At 41.4% G+C, this 23760-nt stretch overlaps 1 protein-coding gene across 2 annotated transcripts in view; it reads left to right on the top strand.

Moving 5' to 3' along the window:
- Positions 1–23760, top strand: part of MTMR12 (myotubularin related protein 12) — a 78154-nt gene that overhangs the window by 27982 nt on the left and 26412 nt on the right. For both annotated transcript variants that reach the window (XM_023739487.1, XM_023739486.1), the window contains exons 2-8: positions 935–995; positions 3751–3893; positions 4932–5004; positions 6090–6220; positions 8494–8587; positions 15321–15450; positions 23060–23135. In XM_023739487.1, coding sequence (XP_023595255.1) covers positions 935–995; positions 3751–3893; positions 4932–5004; positions 6090–6220; positions 8494–8587; positions 15321–15450; positions 23060–23135 — 708 coding nt within the window. The remainder of the gene's footprint in view (positions 1–934; positions 996–3750; positions 3894–4931; positions 5005–6089; positions 6221–8493; positions 8588–15320; positions 15451–23059; positions 23136–23760) is intronic.

The following is a 23760-nucleotide window of genomic DNA, read 5'->3' as shown; positions in this document are numbered from 1 at the left end:
TTTTCCACAGTCAAGATTTTACTGATTGCATCCCCACGGCCTCGTTTAACATGTTTCTGTGTCCCAGTGTTTCTTCTACATTCTTGACTGACATAGAAGCTCCAGCAGATTAAAGGTTAGATATCTTGGCAAAAATACTTCATAGATGGTGTGGTGGACTTCATTAGAGGCTATAGTGCCTCTCTTTTTGTTAACACTCACTTATGATCCTGGCATTGGTCCATTAATTCATTAAGGATTGCTAATTACTTTGAATGTTCAATAAACATTGAACCCAAAATAGGGGCAGTTGAAGCTGTTTTCACTGAGAACCAGTGGCCCAGAACCTGGCCTCAATTCATTATTAGAAGGGATTGCACTCTGTGACGCTGTCTTGTGGTTTTAGATAACACAGAATGTTCACAGCTGTCTTTACTAAGTGTTGGTATGCTACGGAGTAGGTGGGTCAGTATTAAAATGATACATATTTTTTTCTATTCTTGCCTTCAGGCTCTTTACATATGTTCATTTTCTCTCAAGAACAGTCTTCTTTTGCTTCCTACTCTTGATTCTTACTGAAAGAAGAGGGGAAATGTCTTCTATTTCTGACTCTGTGTTTGAGCTGCCTTACTTTGATCCATTGTCATACTTTGAGGTGTGACACTTCACCTTGTTCCTTTAGATAGGGAGTGCCCACCCCTGCCCCTCAGCTTAGGCACTAGTAGGTGTCAATCCTAAATAATTAGCTTAATACATTGAATATCCCTGACTTGTTGGAATTTTAGGTCTTCCTTTAGTTAAAAACACTTTTTAAAAAAAAAACTACCTTGTCAAGTAAAACAAAACCCTGAGTGGTATATGATATTTTAATGTGTATTCGGAAAGTATGGCTTTATGTTACTTATTTTGAACCTTTAAACAAAGAAAAATATTACCCTTTGCTCTTCTCTTCTAGGAAATTCACACAAATGACAAAGAAGCAACGGAAAAGGAAGTAACTCTTCACTTGTTGCCAGGTAACGGTCGTGTTAGCATCAAACCTCATGTGCACCTCAACGCCAGTGATAAATTACCTCATCCCTAGTATTGATTTCATCCAGAGGGCACGTCACAATAATGAGTTGGGCACAAACATCAAGGTTTTTAGTTCCATAACTACACCCGGGTATTACAAATCTACAAAGAATTTTTCTTGTTTCCACTGTCCCCCATACTCGTGAAAATAAACCTGGCAATTGATCATCTCTTTTACAAGCCCTGGTGGCACAGTGGTTAAACGTTTGGCTGCTAACCAAAAGGTCAGCAGTTTGAATCCACTAGCCATTCCTTGGAAACCCCATGGGACAGTTCTGTTTTGTCTTATAGGGTCGCTATGAATCAGAATCAACTCAACGGCAGCGGGTTTTCACAAGCAAGTGAGGCCTTTTTCAGGTTGCTTTACTTTGCCCCAACTGTTACTTGGGTCTCAAATCAGGAAAAGCCCAGTTTTCCAGAGAGCCCTATACCCCCTACTTTATTCCCACTGCCCACATCTGTAGCTACCCTTGGCTAAAGCAGCTGCCTGGGTATCCCAGGGCAAGCCTGGATGGGTGAACTCACCTGTCTGGCTCTGCTTGTGTATCTGAGCACAAGTCCAAAGGATGCTGGTGTTTACCAACCCTGGGTCCGCCAGGGCTTTGCTCTGAGGTCATTATGGAGGAAGCTGTATTGGTTGGATACTTCTGAAATGGGAGAAAGTGACTCTGTGGCTTAATTAAATTTGAATCATTTCTGAATTGAGCAGCAGCAGCTACTTCTTTATATACAGGGATGTCCTGTGAGCTGTGTACTCAGTTGGACTCCCAACTTTTTTTTCCCAATCCAAAATAACTTTTTTTCCCTCTAAGTCTGTTTTAGGTACATTTCTCCCAAACAGTAGGGGTCTCATTCTGGTACTTTTTATTTTATTCCAGTTTATTGGGAGAATAAGAAATGTGTACAGGTTTCTGATTGATCCACCTTCTTTGATAAAATGTATTAGAATCTTGTAACTTTAAAAAAAAAAAGTTTTTAAATTTCAAAGCCTTTTTTCTATAATATATAATGGCCTAAACCTTCGTCCATATATCTTATTGTTTTGCATTTTCTTGGGGTTATAGATTCTGAAATTAACTTTTATATTTACCTTAGTGTTAACATATTCTACCATCACCTGGGTTACCTGATGGTCTCGCCTAAATGTGCAGCTTTGAGTGCACAGTTAACTTCTCTGAACCTCAGTTTCCTAGACTAAGATCTTTCCAGTTCCCAAGTTCCATGGTTCCAGACTCTGTATGTGGTACACACGAGTTGATAATAGCGCACCAGCATGCCACGCTTGCAGAGAGTCTCACCAGGGAATGTTGCCGTAGCTCCTGTGTGCTAATTTCTAGTCTCCAGTGTACATTGACCACAAGATAGGGCCTGCCTAGTTTTGAGAGGGAGTCTCAATATTAAAAAACTGTTTCATGTTGGAAACTTTAAACACAGGAAGCCTTGCTCACATGTCTTCCACCTTGGACTTAGCTGAGGCACTTTTTCTGGGCCTATTTTAAACCCCAGTGAGGCCCTAACACCATTGTTTTCTTCAAACTCTGAGGTCTCTCTAGAGGCTAGCCTGATGATTGAGCCAGCTTCCAGTATTTCCTTAAGAGTTTCAACCAGAGGTAGTTAACCCTTTGAAAGATGGAAAACAAATTCAATAACTTGTGTCCCTTGATAGTCTTCGTGTCTAAAACTCTTCTCTGTTTTCATGTTGAAAGTTAGATTCAGTCAATTTTGAGCCAAAAGTAAATGTGAAGGCATTGAAGGAGGTATCCAGAAGGAGATTCCAAGGGGAGGGGAAGATGGTTAGCTTTTCTTTTTCGCTGGATAGTTTTTACACTTAGTTTTCATTTCCCCCACATCTTTTTTTCCCACCCTCACCCAGACATCCAGCACTCATCACCTTCTCTGCTTCCAGGGAGCAGAGTACTTACTGTCCTCGGTCCTACCCTTTTTGACTGTGAAGAGAAGCCCTCTCTGCCTCCAGGAAAGGCAGCTTCTCCTGTCTGCTGGGTGCCTGCAGATAGAGCAGGAAACGTGACACAGTCACAGGAAATTCTCTAAACTAAGAAAGAGAGGAAACCATTTTTTTTTCCCACAAACCTCTGACGTCCTTTTTCCTCCCATCTTTGTCTCTGGAGCCAAATTGAGGGTGGCTGTACCGCAGAAGATTGCAGCGCCTCTTGTGCGTGAGGAAGCTGCCTGAAAACTCTGTAGCCAAGGAGATAGGCCGCTCTATTTTAGCAATCCCAAAGTTAGAAATGGCACTCTCACGGGAAAGTGGGCCTGGAATCGACATTAGAGAGCACGCTGGCAAGCCTTTCCGTTTCCACTCACTTAGGGTGTTACGTCTGTGGGACGTCTGCTTGGGTCAAAGTTATAAAAGCCCTAAGATCTGTGCTTGAAAGTGTAGCCGAGGTCATTACCACCTATTTGGAAACGTCCGTTGTTCACAGTGAGAAGATAGAGAAATGCCCAGTGTGAGGGTGGATCTGAGCCATTTTGATTTTGCTTATTGGTGGTCCCTGCTCTGCTTTATCTTTCTCTCCCAAGCTTTGCAGCCCCTGCCATGCTGGAAAGTGTAAAGTTCTGAAGTGCTGCTTGTATTGTGTGTGTGTCCTTATGTATATAGTGCCAGAAAGCTTTCAGTGTTTTCGTACCACATGTTCCCTGAGGACTCTAAGGAGGACTTGTTTTCGTTTCCATCAGGTGAGCAGCTGCTTTGTGAAGCCAGCACAGTACTGAAGTACGTCCAGGAGGATTCATGTCAGCGTGGGATTTGTGGGAAACTTGTCTGCACAGACTTCAAGATTGCTTTCTTGGGCGATGATGAATCTGCATTGAATAATGATGTAAGTATGAGCTGCTTGGCTGACTTTGGGGGAAACAGTGCAATTGTGGCTCCAATATATTTCTTCCCAGCTTCCTAATTACCCACAACACACATGAGCACAAAGGACAAAAGCCCTTCTCACCACTGGTCCTGCTCCCTACCCCTCAGAATGTCATTTCAGTAGCAGGACTATTCTAAACTTTCCCACCTATGCCTTATGTCACTCTGCCTTGCATTTGGCTTCAGAGGCTGGCACTGTCAACTTTTTCTTATTTTCTTCTGTATTTCACTATAGTGTATATCACTTATTGGGAAAATACCTCCCCAAACATACTAGTTCCTCATGCTTTGTCTATGCTAAGCTCTTCCTCAAATTCAGGAACTGAGTTTAATAATGAAATCGCTGCTGACTGCAGCACTTGAAGTTGGGTTTACTTTATGTTAACCTAGTCTGAAGCTAATAGCAGTGTCCCAGTAAGACTTAACCTCTGTTATAAAGAGTAAGCAGTCGAGTAAGGAGAACAATGTACGTTAATGGAAACCCAGCCAAGGCACTTTCTGGCTCCAGGGTGTTAGCTATCCCTGACCACCATTACTTCTTAAACAGCAGCACCATTGCTGCTTCAGAGTGTGGTCTTCTGTGCTGCTGCCCACTGTAGGGCCTTGGTTCCTAGTCCTATACAAAGACAGCATTTGCCAGACGCTTGAATCACCCAGTGTTTTCTCCCTAAAGATGGCTTCAGGTGGCTCCGTGAGTCACCTACCTGCATTTATGTGGAAAAATGTTAACCTGCATCTCACTTGTCAACACCTCTCAAACTGATGGTGCGTGGAATGGGAGGTTCGCCCAGGAGCATCCCAGAAATGGCGTGTTCTGCCTGGGTTGAAAAACTAGTGCTCGCACACTTTTCTCGCATGCTTCATCACCCGCCTCTTAGGGATGGGACTGCATTTCCTCATTTTTCTTAATGTGCAAGTGGAGAATTAGTGCTCTGCTTGTAAATGGATAACAGTGCATAGAAAGGAGTTACAGTTGCTTTCTTTTTGAATCTTTTAGGAAACTCAGTTTAAGAATAAGGTTATAGGAGAAAACGACATCACACTCCACTGTGTTGATCAAATTTATGGAGGTAAGTTTCTTTTCTTCCCTGGGTTGTTGTCATCATTTGAAAGTATATCTGATGATGATGATGATATTTTTATGGTCCATTATTAAAAACCCGATTGCTGTCAAGTCAGTTCGGACTCATGGTGACTCCAGGTATGTCAGAGTAAAACTGTGCCCCATAGGGTTTACATTGGCTGATTTTTTCAGAAGTAGATTGCCGGGCCTTTTTTCTGAAGCACCTCTGGGTAGGCTTGAACCTCCAGCCTTTCGGTTAATGGCGAAGTGCATTAACTGTGCCACCCAGGGGCTCCCTGGTCCTTTATAGTTTACTAAAAAAAATTTTTTTACATATATTATCTTGTTTAAATCAGTTTCATAGTTGAGAAAATTGAGAAGTGACTTGTTTGGAGTCACTTAGTTTGGGGAGCTTGGACTTGAACTTGGAACCTGTTCTTTCAAATACTCGACAATGCCATTATGTGTTAGATGTTGATTATACTACTACTCTCAGTGTTAGCTGTATAGGTTTTACTTTAAAGGCTAATCTGATAAAGGCCTGTTGTATTGCATCAGGATGTGTTTTCTGCTGACTAAATAAGCCTCTCCTGCCAAGCCTCTCTCTACTCCACTTTTCTATTTTTGTATTAGGACCTTTTCAGAAATTGTTCGGTAGCCATTTATGATGTTCTTAATACTAGCAGGTGCTGAGTGTTTCCATACTCTGGGAAAAAGAGGGAGGTCTCAGAAGGGGACCCAGCTATAAGCCCAGAAGTTGACTGTCCAAAGAAATTATGTCCCTGGTGATCTACCTTCTGTCTTTTGTAATCACAGTTTCATATCGCTGGAATCAATTCTGCCAACAATGGCCAATCCGTTTGGCCTTGTGCTTGCTCTAAAGGCACGATGAACCCTAACTTACTCTCAGAGAGCCCGAGCCCCTGCTGGGTGGGACTGGACCCCTGCTGATGGTAATTTGGAGGTAGATAGTACCTTTCCTCTCACTTTTGAGAGATATCCTTAACAGTTAATAGTCAACCTTGTATCTTTAGCATTGACTTGTTGCCTTACAACTTAATTTCCTTTTGTGATTTCATCATTGATCTGCAGTGTTCGATGAGAAAAAAAAAACTCTCTTTGGACAACTGAAGAAATATCCTGAGAAACTCATCATCCATTGCAAAGACCTCCGAGTATTTCACTTTTGTCTGAGGTACACGAAGGAAGAGGAAGTCAAAAGGGTAACTAATTGAATATGTTTTTAGGTTTTATTTCTCATCAGACTCTAGTTTCTGCTGAAGGTTGAGAGGAGACTTTACCTCTGTAAAGTTAAAGTTGGTTATAATTCCATGTGCCTTGATTAGAACATGAGAGGTAACTTGGTAAATGATGCCTGCATATTAGCTTAGCACATGCTACCTTTAATCCTTCGGTCTATAGTGGTTTTTATTCCCTGAGCCCCTGAAGAGTGGGAGGTGGTAGCCAGAGTCAGGAGGCAGTTGTAGAAGAATGGAACATCATCTACAAGTAACACTCTTCTTCCACCTCTGACAGCCTTTCCAAAGGACAGTAGCAGTGACCCCCAAGCCCTGTGAATAAACGAGTTTATATTTGGGAGTAGTAGTTTTGTGTGAGTAGGTATACAGGTCAGATGAGCAAAGCTGATTCATCCAGTGAGGCCTGTGCTTTGGGAGATCACATAAACTTAATCCCCTGATGTCAGAGCAAACTGAGATGTCTAACGGGGCAAACTCAGAAAGTGGCTGTACCAATGTGATGCTCATTGTAACTTCCAAGGTTTCTCTTATCAAGGATATTGAGCATTTCAAACTTGCTAGTGTCATGCTAAATATATCAGGGGGAAACCTAGCAAGAGGCCAGTCCATATATGTTGTCTTTGGTTACAGAGAGCTTTGCACACGTAGAAGTAACTCCTAATTTTCTTTGAGATAGTATGGTAGTTCATTTAGAATAATAAACATGACTCTTGGATCTAGTCTGAATTTCAGGGAAAATTCCCTGAGAAGCCAGAAAATTCATTTTAAATGATGGGTTTAGTCGTCTGTCCAAACATACTTTTGTTTGGAACTTCAAACAGAAAGCATGATAGATTGATTTTTTTTCTTAATTGTCTGGCAGAAGGTTTTAAAGCGCACAGCAAGTGGGATAGGATAGTTAAATGTCTTGGTTATTATCTGATATTGGCTGTAAGTCTTTGACATGCCAGATTTTTGGAGTATCTGACTTAGAGCACTTAAGTTTTTTACCACCTTGTCTGAGAAATTGTTAATTAAATAAAGTTTACATTTCAAGTTAGACTCCCATACAGAATTTTCTTTTTTCATACATTGTTATGAAACCCCAACCCCTCACCCCATTCTGTGACAGCGCACTCCTCCTCTCTGCCCCTGATTCCCCATGAACATTTAACCAGCTCCTAACCCTCTCTGTCTTCCCATCTCACCTCTGGACAGAAGCTGCCCCTTTGGTCTCTTGTATCTACTTGACTAAGAGGCACATTCTTCACAAGTATCACTTTATGTCCCACAGTCCAGTCCAATCCCTGTCTGAAGAGTTGGCCTCGGAAATTGTTTTAGTTCTAGGGTGATAGAGAGACCAAGGGCCATGCTTTCCAGGGTGCCTCCAGTCTCATTCAGACCATTAAGTCTGGTCTTCTTACTAGAATTTGAATTCTGCATCCCATCGTTCTACAGTTCCATCAGGGACCCTCTGTTGTGTTCCCTGTCAGGATGTTCATTGGTGGTAGCCAGGCACCATCTAGTTCGTCTGGTCTCAGGCTGATGAAGTCTCTAGTTTATGTGGCCTGTTCGGTCTCTTGGGCTAATACTGTCCTTGAGTCTTTGGTGTTCTTCGTTCTCCTTTACTCCAAGTGGATGGGACCAGTTGATGCATCTAAGATGGCCGCTTGCAAGCTTTTAAGACCCCAGACACCACTCACCAAAGTAGGATGCAGAACATTTTCTTAATAAGCTTTGTTACGCCAGTTGACCTAGATGTCCCCTGAAAGCATGGTCCCCAGACCCCGCATCCCTGCTACTCTGTCTTTCAAGGTATTTGATTGTATTGAGGAAACTTCTTAGCTTTAGTTTAGTCCAGTTGTGCTGGCTTCCCCTGTAGTGTGTGCTGTCCCTCCCTTCACCTAAGATGATTCTTACCTACTATCTACTTAGTGAATAACCCTCACCCTCCCTCCCCACCCCCGTAACCATCAAAGAATGTTTGAAATTAGATTGTTTTTTAAATTTCCCTAGAAATTCAAAGCTCTTATAAAACCTGACAGAATGGTTAGCTTTCTCTTTATTTAGCATTATCCCGAGATAAAACTTCATAGCTACAGACAGACCTCAGCGAGAGATAGCAGTCCTTAGGAGCCACATTGCTGCTGTTGCAGACAGCTTTGCTCATCTCTTTTAGTGTTTATTTGTTAAAATCACAACTGTATCGAGTCTTGAGGGCTTAATTAATTACTTTGCATTGATTGGCTCTTTCCTAGATTGTCAGTGGCATAATTCATCACACTCAGGCTCCTAAGCTGCTTAAACGATTGTTTCTGTTTTCCTATGCAACTGCCTCACAAAACAGTACAGGTAAGTGTCTTCTGGGTTTTAACTTTTCTTTTATTATTTTATTGTGGTAAAAAAATATATATCAAAACATTTGCCAATTCAACAATTTTTTACATGTACAACTCAGCAGTATTGATTATGTTCTTCATGTCGTACAACCATCACCACTATCCATTTCCCAATTATTCCACCACCATTACCACAAACTCAGTCTGCCCTAAGCAACGACTCCCTCTTTCCTCCTTCTTCCCACCCCTGATAGCCACTAGTAAACTTTGGTCTCTGTACATTTGCCTGTTCTAGATATTTCATGTAAGTGGGATCTTACTCTTTTGTGACTAAGTTAGTTCATTCAGCATGTTTTCAAGGTTCATCCATGTAGCTTGTATCAGTACTTGGTTTCTCTTTATGGCTGAGTAGTATTTCATTGTGTACATACCACATTTTGTTTATCTATTCATCTGTTGATAGGCATTTAGATAGTTTCCACCTTGTCTTCTGGGTTTTGATTTGAGGGTAGGCAGGACCCTTCCCATTCATCCCTGAAACTGGTGGGGGAAAGCCCATTCAGAGGTTTCTCTTTCTGTCTTTCCTCTCCTCTAGCAGTTGGTCACCGCTTGGTTAGGTGATTCACTCAGAAGGTTTCTGGTTTTTTTTTTTTTCCCCTCCGGTAATCTTTGTTGCTTTAACTCTATCCTTTACGTTTGTTTGCTTTTTTTTAAGGGTTTGTTTGTATATTTGCTTCTTATGAAAGATAAAATCAACATATTATAACTGGGAATGTGCGATTATAGCGTAACAAAATTGAGATAAGTTTAAAATAAAGTTTGAAACAAGTTGAAAATAGCTGTTTGTACCTGAGTTCCTTGTTCTACTTCAATATACTTGATTTCATTTCTTAAGGCTCTAGAGAATGTCTTGCATTCTAGAAAGTTTTTAAACAACCAGAGTATGCTTTATAGCAAATATTTGGTGACAAATGAAACAGTTGTACATAAGAAAGCACATCAGAAAACTAGTTAGTAAGAGAAAACTTAAATTTGCAAATGTTTCCCATTCATTTTACTAAAAAAGGGAAAAATCATTTAAGTAAGAAATCTTGGTCATCTGAATTAGCTATTGGTAATGCCTAGCAGTGTACAGTGTATTTACAGATGCCCGTCTTCTTCCTTCTCTAGTTCTCTTCCTGGCTTGATTGTCCTCCTGAGTCTGTTCACTTGCTCTGCCTGTTACTCTTAACATGAATTTGATGTTTAGTGATCCAGTGTGCCATGTGCTTTTTGTCAGGGAAATGTGACGTTAGTTTAAAAGTATAGATAAGATTTTCTGAAATGTAGAGTTGCTTTGTTACTAACTGCTCCTTTAGGCTCTGTGGGGATATGGAGGTTTACAGGATTTAATCTGTGCTCTCAAGGAGTATAAAGTAGGAGAGGCAGCTGCGTGAGGTGTCTTCTGATGGAAGGGGCCATGGGAGCAGAAAGGAGGAAGTGGCTGACCATGCTGGGGGAGGGAGGACTGTCAGAGAGAGAAGCCTGTGCCTAAACTGATAGTGGAAGGATGTAAGTGTATTTTAGGCAGAGAGATTGTCATGTACAAAGATACAGATACCTCAAAAGAGCATATTGCGTTTTGGGAACAGTGGCAATTTAGTAGAAAAAGTATGGGTGTTGGGGTCTGTCTCAAAAAAAAAAAAAAAAACCAGTTGCTGTTGAGTCAATTTGATTTTTTGGAAGTAGATTGCCAGACTTTTCTTCCAAGGCACGTCTGAGTGGACTCGAACTTTGAACCTTTTGGCAAGCAGCTGAGTGCGTTAACTGCACTACCCAGGGGTCTGTCTCACCCAAGCTCAAATCCTTGCCCAGCTGTTTACTAGCTGTGTGATCCTGGGGGTGACACTGTTGGGACCTCCATTTTCTTTTTTAAAACAGTAGCTTTAATGCTTACCTTGAAGTTTTGTGAGAATATGTTGTTAAATGCATGGCACGTAGTGTATAGTCATTAAATGATAGTTAATATTATTAGTTTAGTATGGCTTGGCAACATGGGGAGCCCTGGTGGCACAGTGGTTAAGAGCTACAGCTGCTAACCAAATGGTTGGCAGTTCGAATCTACCGAACTCCTTTGAAGCCCTATGGGGCAGTTCTACTCTGTCCTGTAGGGTCGCTATGAGTTGGAATCGACTTGATGGCAATGGGTTTGGTTTTGGGTTTTAGGCAACAGGGTACATACGGCAGGGAAATCGTAGAGGCTGAGGCTGGAGAGGTTGGTGGAATCAGATAATGACAGGGCTTTTTGCCGCACGTAAAAATGGTGTGGTGGGGTGTCTGACCTGCTCTAACTTCACAAGGGGGTAAGAGAGTCAAGATAACAGCCTGAGAGTGATTCTTATAGGTGGAGGTCAGACATGCCTCCATCCTCCAACCTTTTTACCAGTTCTGACACCAACCATCCCTCCCACAGCACTTTCTACTTATTTGCTGGGTTCGATAATTTGTTTCAATGGGCATGCATAACTCACAGATAATACTTACCATTATGAGGTTTATTAGGGAAGTAACAGGTTGTACAATTCAGGTTCAGGAATGCTCAGGATACAGTTCTTCCATCAGGGCAGCCTCTTGTCAGCTGTGCCTGCAGGCACACCTCTATCTGGCCCCTCAGGCAAGTGTTTAAAAAAAAGCTCTTTTAGCTCTGCCAGTAAGTGCCGGGAGGCACCCCACTCACCTGGAAGCCTCCTGTTTGAAGGCTGTCAGCTCTCTCACTCTGTGGGTAGGCACACCCATGTAACCGCCTTGCTCTGTGGCTAGGAAGCCCACCACATTGTCTTCCTGCTGGTCTCCTGAGTTTGGCTGCTTCTGCTGCCGCCGTTTCTCTGCCACTGCTTCTCGCCATCTCTCACTGTCTCCAGTGTTACAGCTCTCTCTCCCTCTCTGTCTCCTGGGTCTAGGAGGTCTCAGCACAGGGATCCCAGGTCCAATGGACAGGCTTCACTCCTAGCTCTTCTTTCTTGGTGGTAGTAGGTCCCTCTCTGCCCTGGGATTGACTACTCTTTGAAGCCTAGCAGGATGGCAGAACTGACCAGTCCCCTTATTAGGGTTCCATACACCTTATTTGCAGGGTCCCACCCCTACAAGGGTACCATGCACCTTATTTATCATTAGCAAGCTATTCAATCCTCTTGGGGGGCCACAGGCACCTCATTTGCATAGTCCTAACCCAGTCATTTGGTGGGAGTTACAAGGACTGGCTAGAAGGGCCATATTGAGTACTTCACTGTACCACACCACACAAAGGGGATAGTGCTCGTGAACAGTTAAGAGACAAAGCGCTTTATAAAATAGCAGTTAGCTCAGTAAGAGGCAGCTTCAGTAATGGGAGAGAGATGACTCAGGGCCTCAGCTAACAGAGTACAGAGAAAAGAGGAAAGTAAGAGTCAAGATTTAGGAGGTAGAATTGATAGAACTTGATAACTGGGGGAAGAGGGCATGTAGTACCATGTGTTAATTTTGTGGTTTTGAAAATATAAAGAGGTGAAGAAGAATGTAAGGATGACTTCCAGGCTTTTGGTTTGGTTCATTGGGTTGATGATAGTACCATTTACTCAGGGAATATTAGAAACAGGAGCTTTGGGAGCAGGGGAAGCTATGGAGTTCCATTTTGAACATACTGAGTTTGAGGTATTTGTGACATATTCAGATGTCCAGTAGACAGCCTGGGCCAAGAAAGAAAGATTTAGAAAAACCCAGAGTATAGATAGCAGTGCGGTTGTTACGTGACCTAGAAATTATCATCTAAAAAGAGTTAGCTTAAGGCTATAATTTCAGTTATTAGTCATTTCTCTTCCTTTCGTATGGTAAAATGAGATCTTTGAAATTTTTAAGGAGATAATTAAGCCAGGAGAAACAACAAATAATTTCGTGTATAACTTGGGTAAAGCCTGATGATTAACCTCTAGCATGAATAATGAGAAATTTAGCAGTTAATGCAATTGCCAAGGAAGAGTATGTGGACTGAGAGGGAGCACACACATTTCAGGGACAGGTGGAGAAAGAGAGCCCTGAGGTGGGTCCAGAGATGTAGGAGGAAAGCCAGGAAGGAGGAAACTAAGTTCAAGAAGGAGAGGGTGTTCCGCTGAGTCACAGTCTGCAAATAAAAGAAGATAAGAATTTAGTAGAGACCATTGGACACAGCAGTTAGGAAGTCATTCATAACTTTAGCAAGACCCATTTCAGCGGACTTGGAGACTGGCGGGAGGCAAATCAGATGGAAGTGAATTGAGAAGTAAATGGAAGCTAAAGAAGTAGAAGCAATGTATGTACACTCTGCTTTCTGCTTTCGAAGTTTCATTGTAGAAGACTAGAAAGAGAAGGCAGTGGCCAGAAGGGGGCCATAGCTGCAGGTACAGATCATTGTTTCTAGGCCTCAGTTTCCTAATCTGTAAAGTAAGGAGCTTGGGCTAGAGTATTCTAAAGATTTAATCCAGTTGTAAAAATCTGTGATCTATTTGAGTTAGCTTTTGTTACGGAAGGAAGTGTTCTGGTTAATACAGAGTATGTTGTTGTGTGTGCTGTGAAGTCGATTCTGACTTATGGCGACCCCATGTGACAAAGTAGAACTGCCCCATAGAGTTTCCTAGGCTGTAACCTTTAAGAAGCAGATTGCGAAATCTTTCCTTCTGAACAGCTGGTGGGTGCATCTGAACCACTAACCTTTCGGTTAGCAGCTGAGCACTTAAACATTAAGCCACGAGGACTCCTTAATAGAGAGTATGACTGTGTGTTATTCAGGATGGCTTATGTTCAGAAAATTACACTCATATAAAATACACTTAGCACTAATGTTGAACATTAGTTGAACATAAAATATGTTTCTTAATTCAGCAAGTTCATCTTTGTGAATGCAGTCTTTTTACTGAAGTTGTGTGTACAAGTGCTAATTGGGTGCTGGTTTGCAGATTGTTGCAATATGAGATATATAAATAGGACTTCTTTGTTGATCACTGTAATTCATATAAATATTTTTTGGGTTTACATTTGAGTAATTATGCTGTATTTTTAGAAATTCTGTCCCTTCCTTATATCCTGCATCCTGGTTTGGACCCAGTGAAGGACTGTTTCTCGGCTGGCCGAAATATGTTGATTAGTGTGCCAAAACCCTTACCTTGATTGACCCTGGCAGTGTTACTACTTCGTGGTGGCTTTTTGTGCCAGAAGGCACAGCATCTCTTACTCTATTTTAAATCCGTCTTTCCTCTCATTTCCTCCTTCCAACTCCTAATTTTTTGAGAAGGAAAGGTTATAACTGATAGATGCTAATTGACCAGTTAGCTTTTTCATTGAGTAGGGGTTTGTAGAGGTGGGTTCTTTGCAGTCGTAACATCTTCTTTAATTATTCCCTGGCCTAAAAATTCACAAACGTGTTGTTTTGGCTGAAAGATTCTAAACCCTTATGCTGTTGCATTCTAGGGAAGGCCCTGCTTATATTCCTAAGGAAGTGGTTATCTTTTATATCCATAGGGAATTACTATTTTTGCATTTAGTATTTTATGGAAATTTCATTTATAGCTGCCTGGGTTTGAATTCCAGTTCTGCCATTGATTAGCCCTGTAACCTTGGGCAAGTTACTTAACCTTTCTGTGTCACATCTGTAAAATGGAGAAAATAATACTACTTACCTATAGGGTAGTAAAGATTGAGTTAATAAAATGTAATATGATTAGAACAGTGACTGGCACATAGTAAGTGCTTTATAAGCATTGTTGTTGTTGTATACTGTCGAGTCTGTTCCAACTCATAGCGATCCTATAGGACAGAGTAGAACTGCCCCATAGAGTTTCCAAGGAGCGGCTGGTGGATTCAAACTGCCAACTTTTTGGTTAGCAGCCGAGCTCTTAACCACTATGCCACCAGGGCTCCTTACAAGCATTAACTACTATTATCATCATTATTCTTATTATTATCATTTATGCTATGATCTGGTTTTACTAAATGCATCAGGTGGGGGTTTTATCAAACACTTTGTTTTTTCCGGACGCTTGGTATTTTAGATGTACAAAAGGCTTGAACTAACTGATTTGTGATAGAGTTTGTGTAAATATCTGAGACTGTTATGGTATGTGTCACCCCCAGCAGGCAGAGCTGGACCACAGAGCGTTTCCTCCTAGCAGGTAGTGGCTGGGCTGTGTTAGGCGCAAGAGTGCCGGCCACCACGCTGTAGCCCATGGAGTGCTGACCCTCACCCCGGCTGCCTGATTTATTTATGACCGTTAATAGCCAGGTGTCACATTGGAAAATCCCTTTGTTGGCAGTACAACTTCAAATTGAAAGAACATTTACATTTAAGAACCTGGCATACTGTTCAGATAAATTTACTGGCTTATGCACATACTGTGAGGGCTAAAAATATTTTATTATTTTAGCATTTGTGCCAAGCTGTCTTTTAGTGCTTCACAGGATCTTTTCTGTGTTATATAAATTATCTCATGGTCAGATGACTGAAAATGAAGCTATAAATTGCTTTTACAAGGAATGGAACAAGGACAGTTCCTTTCCTACTATATAAAAAGACAGAGCCTTAATCAAAATTTTGGATTAGTTAAAAAAAAAAAAAAGTTAGGATTAAGCAGTGAATTCATTCTGCTTAGATAAAAATGGGCTTAGTGGTGGAAACTGGGGCCTAAGGATCCACCTTCACATAATTAAAACACTAGTACTTAAGAAAATATTTTATTGTCTTTTTAATTTTGTTTTGTTAGCCACAGATACCAAGAATCATACTGTAATGTTCAACACACTTAAGGACTGGTGTTGGGAGTTGGAGCGGACCAAAGGCAGCATGAAGTACAAAGCAGTGAGTGTCAATGAAGATTATAAAGTCTGTGAAAGGTAAGATTTCAGTACTGTTGCTTTTTGCTAAACAGCTTTATTGACATACAATTCATATGCCATAGAGTCCACCCAGTGTACAGTGTTTCATAGCATAGTCACAGAGTTGTGCAACCATTATCACAGTCAATTTTAGAACATTTTCACTATGCTAAAAAGAAACTCTGTACGCATTAGCAGTCACTAATCATTTCTTCCCAACCTCCTCTCCCCTTCAGCCCTAGGCAACTACTGATTCACTTCTGTCTCTATAGATTTGCCTGTTCTGGACATTTCTTATAAATGGAGTCATATACAGTCTTCTATGACTGGCTTCTTTCATTTAGCATAATGTTCTCAAGGTTCATCCATATTGTAACATGTATCAGAACTTTACTCTTTTTCATTGCCAAATATTCCGTTGTATGGATATGCCACATTTTATTTAGCCACTTGTCAGTTGACGGGTATTTGTGCTGTTTTCACTTCTTGGCTATTATGAATAATGCTGCTACAAACACTTCTGTACAAGTTTTATGTGGATGTATGTTTTCATTTCTCTTGGGTGTATAACCGAGGAGTAGAATTGCTGGATCATGTGGTAACTCTGTGTTTAACTTTTTGAGGACCTGCCAAACTGCACCAGTTTACCTTCCCACCAGCAGTGTTTATGGTTTCCAGTATCTCTGCATCAATACTAACACTTAAAGTAGCTCTAAAATACTCAAAACTAAATGTGTGTTTTTTGTGGGTTTTTTTGGTCATTATTGTGTCTGTAATCCAAGTGTAAAATTTTTGAGTGCCTACTATATGCTGCGCACGCACACAAACACACACACAAACAGTAGGCACTCTAAAATTTTTGTTGAATGAAAAAACGAAGTGCTCAATGAAAAGAAAGAAAATATATAATAAAAAACTTAGAAATGCCTCTAAAGGTTTTACACTTGGATTAAAAAAAACAAAAACAAAAACCAAACCCATTGCTGTCAAGTCGATTCTGACCCATGACAACTCTATAAGACAGAGTAGAATGGCCCCATAGGGTTTCCAGGGAGCGGCTGGTGGATTGAAAGTGCCCACCTTTTGGTTAGCAGCCGTATCACCTAACCACTGCATCACCAGGGCTCCTTACACTTGGATTACAGACACAATAATGACCAAAAAAAAAAAGAGTTTTTTTTTTTTTTACTATGTGCCAGGCAGTATCCCAGCTTCTGGAGATATAGAAGTAAACAGAGACCCTAAATATCCCTGCCCTCATGGAGCTTTCATTTTAGCAGGGGGAAAATGATGAGAGCAGAATAAGTAGGTTATAGTATATTAAAAGGTAATACGTGGCTATAAAAAGACAAAAAACTGCCAACCTTTAGATTAGCAGCTGAACTCTTAACCAGTACACCACCAGGGCTCCAATACATACCGTAGAGAAAAACAAATCAGGCACGGGGGAGAGGAAGCATTGGAGGCGTTGGTGCTGGGGTTGGTCAGGAAGGCCTCACTGAGCAGGTGACCTTTGAGCAAAGACCTGAGGGAACTAAAGGGTTGAATCTGAAGATACCTGGCGGCAGAGCATTCCCAGCAGAAGGTATAGTAAGGGCAAGGCCCTGAGGTGGAATCTTGCTTGGCTTGTGGGAGACACAGCTGAGGAGCCCTGGGGCTGGAGAGGAGCCAGAGAGAAAGAGGGGGAGGTGGTGGGTTGTGATGGCTTTCCTAAGGATTCATAGTCTCTGACTCAGTTCAGTGAAGGGGAGTTTGAGCAGAGGTGTGAACTGATCTGACCTATATTTTTTTAAAGGATGACTCTGCATAATCTGTTTTTAGAAACTTAAATCTATCTTATCATTTTGGAACATGTTCACTAGGGCCCTCCATAATAGTTTCATGTTTCTGATAGGCTTCTAGTTTGATTTTGATCATTCTCAAACATTTACAGGGTTAACCCCCTTGTCTCAGTGTGAGCTAGGATGACAGTGGGGAGGGGCCTATAGGGCAATTGGCATATCACCCCCTGCCCCCACCCATAACTTCACTGTCACCTCCACCCTGCTCCTCCCTTCTTTCCCAGTTATAAAGCTTAAAGGGGAAAGCTAGCTCTTGTTGATAAAGAGGTTGGAAATCCTTGCTCCGAGGAGGTGATGGAGGAGCCCTGGTGTGCAGTGGTTAAGCGCTCAGTTGCTAACTGAACCGTTGGCAGTTGGAACCCACCAGCCACTTCTCAGAAGGATGTGGCAGTCAGCTTCCATAAAGAACACAGTCTAGGAAATCCTATGGGGCAGTTCTTCTCTGTCCTATAGGGTCATTATGAGTCAGAATCAACTGGATGGCAATGGATTTTGTTTGTTTAGGAGGTGATGGGGTCCCTGAGTGGTACAAACAGTTAAGTGCTCGGCTATTAACTGAAAGGTTGGCAGTTTGAAACCACCCAGATGTGCCTTGGAAGAAAGGCCTAGCAATCTACTTCCAAAGATCACAGCCATTGAAAACCCTGTGGAGCATAATTCTACTCTGAAATGCATGTTGTCGCCATGAGTGGGAATTGACTCTATGGCAGCTGGTTTGGTTTTTTTGGTTTAGGAAGTGATAGTTTGTAATGTGATGTTGATAGTGATATAACGTATCCCCATTCCCAGAATTGTTTTTTTAAAGTCCTGTCACATACTGAGCTTTTGTTAAGGGTGATGGAAAAATTCGGGAAAGGTGATGGTTGAACAACATGATGAACGTAGTTAATGTCACGGAACTGTACATGTGAAGATTGTTGAAATGGGAAATGTTTTGCTACCTATGTGTTTACCACAATTAAAAAAAAAGTTCTGTCACATATTAATTAAATGAGCTGGTATTTGCATAGGTCTCGGTGCCTCAAAAATATACCTGATAGAGAAGGCAGAGGGGAAAGCTTTTAACTAATGGTAAATGGTGAGAATGGAGCTTCAGTAAGACTTTGATGCTGGGAACACCCAGTGCAGACACACACTTCTTTGACTGCTCCAGCCGCCCGTCCCCACCCCCACTTTTCTGTTCCTTGGCAATGATACAAGGAAGGCTGTGCTTTATTTCTCACCTAGGCTACTGTGGTAGCTGCCTGACTAGCTCCATTCACGCTAGTCCCTGATCATCCACTTCGTAGACAGCAATCAGAGTGAGCTGCTCCCAGTATGTACCTGATCTTATTGCCTCTGCTTCAGTGGCTTCCCATTGTTCTTGGTACAAAGGACAAAACCCTTAAGGGCACTACATGGCACTTCAAGGTTCGTCTTCTGCCTGAGTCTCCAGTTGTGCATCACAGCTCTCTAGCCATACTGACCTCCCTACCATAGGCCTTGCCTGTGCTGTCTCCTCTCTGGGGTGCTCATTTTGCCTCTAACTGCCCGTGTAGTTAATTCCCCTTCATCTCTTAGAGTGTAGTTCAGGTGTCCCTTTCTTAGGGAGCCTTCCCAAGACAAGATCGGTCTCCTTGTGATGAGTTGTCATTGCGCTGTGTGCCTTCTCTTTGTAGCACTTCCTTCGATTGTGTGTTGATGTATATTTGTATCTCATTTGGTTAATGTTTGTTTCCTCAACCCATTAGCTCTGTAAAAGCAAGGACACTCTGTTTTTGCCGTTCTTTACATCCTCCAAACTAAGCATGTATCTAGCCTATAATAGATGCTCAATAAATAGGAGAAAGAGTGAATAATGAATGCCCTATCAGTAGTTAGAGAGGACCTCAGGCAGGTTGGATAAGCGTAAGAAACTGAGTGTCTATGTCATCTTCCCTCAAGGTCAGAGCTGGCTATTCCACAGAGTCTATTCCTTCTCTTTTCATTCTCCTCCTGAAAAACATTTTCTCTTTCCTACCTCCCTGTGAAGTTATAGGAAGGTACGTAGCCCTGTAGGGTGTGCTTGGGGCCAGTGGTGGTTCATTGGTAGAATTCTTGCCTTCTGTGTGGCAATTTCCAGCCAGTGCACCTCATGAGCAACCACTACCTGTCCGCCAGTGGAGACTTGCATGTTGCTATGATGCTGAATGGGTTTCAGTGGAACTTCCAGATTAAGACAGACTAGGAAGAAAGACCCGGTGATCTGCTTCCAATAATCATCCAGTGAGAAGCAAATGGATCACAGTGGTCCAATCTACAACTGATCATGGGGATGACACAGGACTGGGCAGCGTTTCTTTCCATTGTGCATGGGGCCCCATGAGTCAGGGTCCAACTAAACATCAGCTTAACAACAACAAGGGTGTGTTTAATACGGCGGAACCTATGAAATGATGCCGCAGAGGAAGACATATTGCTGCTCTAGTGTTATGACTCTGAGGCTTTCATCACCCTATCTAAGTTTGTGCCTGAGCAGATCATACAACTTTCTGTGAATAAGGTCATTCTGTATTTGGAGAGGCTGTTTACTGTGTGTTCTGAACTCATCCTAATAACTAAAATGACTACTTTCCTAGGGGCTAGGATTCATTCTTTGTGTGATTTGGGAATCTCATAATAGAGACTCCATAGACTCTACCTAGAGTTAATCGGGATGAGAGAATACATCTTAAACCTCCCTCATTAGCTGAGTGCTGTTCATCTCTGTACAACTTCCTCTGTTGAGTGACTGGATGGTAAATTTGCTAATACGCTTGGTTGTGACTTTTTTTTTTTCTGTGAAAGACTATTTATAAGAGGAAATTAACTGGTTAGTCAGCATTGTAAAATATCAATCTCGCTAATAACGGAAGACATGCAAATTAAAAAAAAAAATGAGGCCCCACCCCAGCTTTATAGACTGAGCCACTGGGGAAGGAGCTGAGAATCTTGTTTACACAACTCCATAGGTGATTCTTCTGTAAAAGTTGAGAACCGGAACAGTAGCCTATTTGTAAGTTACCATTTAGGGACCTGCTTGTCAGAGTTGAATGTGCCTGCATATCACCTGGGGATCTTGTTAAAACGCAGGTTCTGATTCAGTAGGTCTGGGGTCAGACCTGAGAATCAGCTTCCCTTGTAAGCTTCAGGTGATGCTTGCTGGTGCGTACCTTGAGATGCAGGATCTTCTAGAACAATGGTTTTTATCCCGACTACCCTCCTGGAGAGCTTTTTAAAACTGCTACTGCTTGTCCCAATCCCAGAGCTCCTGATTTAATAGTTCTGGGTTGGAGCCTGGACATTGGTGGTTTTTAAATCTCCCCATGTGATTTTAATGAGCAGCCCAAGTTTGAGAGGCATTGATTGATTGAAAGGAGTCTTTCACTTTAGTGACCACACCTCACAGGATACCTTACCCTTTATCCGTTCAAGTGGACATAAAAGAAAATATTCCAGATGCATTAAAACTTCAAAAGCCAAATATTCTGCACGGTTTTGATGGTTTGAGGTATCTTGGCCTTGACCAGTGGTTCCCGAACCTGATTTTACATCACATTCTTATGTGGTTTTCTTTTCTTTTTTTTTTTTTTTTTAAATTTTAGGGATTTTCTCTTAACGTTACTTTTTTTCTTTTAATTGTGATATATATGTATACGTAAATAACAGCATTTGCCATTTCAGCACTCTTCACTTGAGTGTACAATTCAGTGACATTATGTTTATCGTGTTGTTTGACCATCACCATTATCCATTTCCAGATTTTTCCATCACCCTTAGCAGAAGCTTAGTGTCCGATAAGTCCAACTTCTTTAATGGAAAATTGCAAGCAGTATAGAAGAAAAGAGGATATGATGAATTCTTTTGTACGGGCACCCATTTAACAACTAGTGGCTAATCTTGTTTTCTCTATACCTCCACCTACTCTCCCCTGCCCTGGATTATTTTGAAATAAATCCCAGATATCATCATATTTCATTCATAAACATTTTAGTATACATCTCTAAAAATTAAGGACTCTTTATGAACATAACTATAATACCATCATCACACCTTTCAAATTAATGTTAATTCCTTAATACCTTTCAATATCCAGTCAGTGTTTAAATTTTCCCCACTACTTTGTAAATGTTTTAAAACAGTTTATCTTTCATCTGTTTTATCTTTAATCAAGATTCAATGAAATTGTCATCTTACAGTTGATTGATACGTTTCTTAAGTCTCTTAACCTATAGGTTCCCATCATTTTTTCTTGCAATTCATTTGAAGAAACCAGATCATTTGCCTGGTAGAGTTTCCCACAGTCTGGATGTTGATGATCACATCCCATGATGGTGTTTAACATGCTGCTGCATCCCCTGTGAGTTCATTAGATCTAATGGCTTGATCACATTCGAGTTTTCATCTCTACAACTCTGACAATCCATCTTTCCCATGACCCAAGATACTTAACAGATTTACCTCAAATATGCATCATGCATACAAACACCATGTGATTATTTTCTATTGTAGTTCTAACACCATATGCACCTTCTTATTTCTCATGAGACTGTATTTCTAGCTCTCTGAGTGAAAGATGTGTATTGCTGCACAGTGGTAGAACTAGGTAGTTTTTTTTTTTATTAATAGAAATGTGTATTGCTGACTAGAGATGCTGTTATTGGGTGCCATGGACTTGATTCCAACTCCTAGCGACCCCACGTGATAAAGTAAAACTTCCCACAGGGTTTTCTTGGCTGTAATCTTTACAGAAGCAGATTACCAGGTCTTTCTCCCACAGAGCAGATGGGTGAGTTTGAACTACCAACCTTTCCGTTAGCAGCCGAGTGCTTAACCATTGCACCACCTTGACTAAAGATGATGTCCCCATATATCTTTGATCTCCAAAAACCTAATTTTCCCATTTCCTACTACTTAACAGATTTACTAAAAACCAAAATCTTCCCACCTAGGAACTGAAGACAGACTGCTTGGATTCATTTCACAGCTTCATGATATACTTTCTAGTTGTGTAACCTAACCAAAAATCCATTGCCCTCGAGTCGATTCTGACTCATAGTGACCCTATAGGACAGAATAGAACTGCCTCATAAGGTTTCCAAGGAGCAGCTGGTGGATTCGAACTACTGACCTTTTGATTAGCAGCCAAGCTCTTAACCACTGGCGCCACCTGGGCTCCTGTGTAACCTAGGAAGGGACTTCATAGCACTGTGGCTGAGTTTCTTTATCTGTAAAATGGAAATAATAATATATACCTCAGGGTTGTTGAGACAATTAAATGAATAAGATGTGTTCAGTAATTAGAGCAGCACCTGGCACGTAGTATAGGCACTTAGATGTTTCTTATTGTTGTCAGAGCACTTGATAAAATTGTCTAGGCAGTAGTCATCATAATTACTGGTTTTCGTATTAGTCTGACTGAAAGCAACACAGGTGCTTATATTGTTGCTGTATGATGAGAAAGATTACTCTCATATTTTAGAATTCATATGCTTTTAGATATCATTTATTCCAACCCCCTCATTTTATGGGTGAGGAAACAGACCTGGAAAGGTGGAGTAACTTACCTAGAGTTCTGCAGGATTAGAGAGAGCTAGGATTTGAACTCAGATTTCCTGACTAACTTGGCCAGAGTACTTTACACCAAACTTAGCTAGTGCCTCTTAACAGGGAAATATGGTGCTTGTCATAGCACTCTGCTTGGCTTCCTTGTGTTCATTGAAGCTGAGCTTTCATATTTAGTGAATTAACTCTAGTACTAAAATATTGATGTCACTGCTTTCTTCTAGGTTGCCAGCATACTTTGTTGTTCCCATCTCTCTTCCTGAAGAAGATATTCCACACTTTCAGGGTCATGGTATACCAGTAAGTGCATATGGACGCCCTAAGAAGTATGATTTGCTCATTGGCCCATCCTGGCAAAATCATCTTCCTTAAAGCCTTTGGCTTTGGTACTAAAGAGCTTGCCTTCGGTCCAAGAGTGATCCAAAAATATCCTTGTGACTCCCCAGAGATGGTGCTGAAGCCTCTTAAACATGAGGCTCCCTGGGACATAGTTCTGAAGTTTTCACAAATGCGCTTGAGTTTTTAACAGAGACATCTTTAAAAAGCTTTAAGAGGATTACAGATCTGTCTAGTGTTGAAAGCCAGATTTAACACCTAAATCACTTTGAAGCTGAGCCGGCTACTCTAAGGGTAGTAGGACTTAAGATTTCTTTTGGCTGCACTATTAATCTTTGTAGGGGCGTGGTCGAGTTTTCTCCCAAAGTCAACATGGAGTGCTTACTTAGTTTTCACAGAAAAGAATGGGATGGGAGCCGTATTTAATGTGTCACTGATCAAAGAAAGCAAGACTTTGGCAGTTACTCCAGTTTCTAATTGGTGGTTGGGAGTTGCCAAGCCTGCAGGGAATTTAGTAAGGAATGAGAATTACAAATAAATGCTGTGCTGTGCACAGGGCTGGTTCACCAAAAAGGTCACTCCCATATGG

This window comes from Trichechus manatus, unplaced genomic scaffold (assembly GCF_000243295.1).
Source record: "Trichechus manatus latirostris isolate Lorelei unplaced genomic scaffold, TriManLat1.0 scaffold00135, whole genome shotgun sequence".
Taxonomy (NCBI): domain Eukaryota; kingdom Metazoa; phylum Chordata; class Mammalia; order Sirenia; family Trichechidae; genus Trichechus; species Trichechus manatus.
The sequence above is the reverse complement of the archived record's forward strand: the minus strand, read 5'-3'. Positions and strand labels throughout refer to the sequence as shown.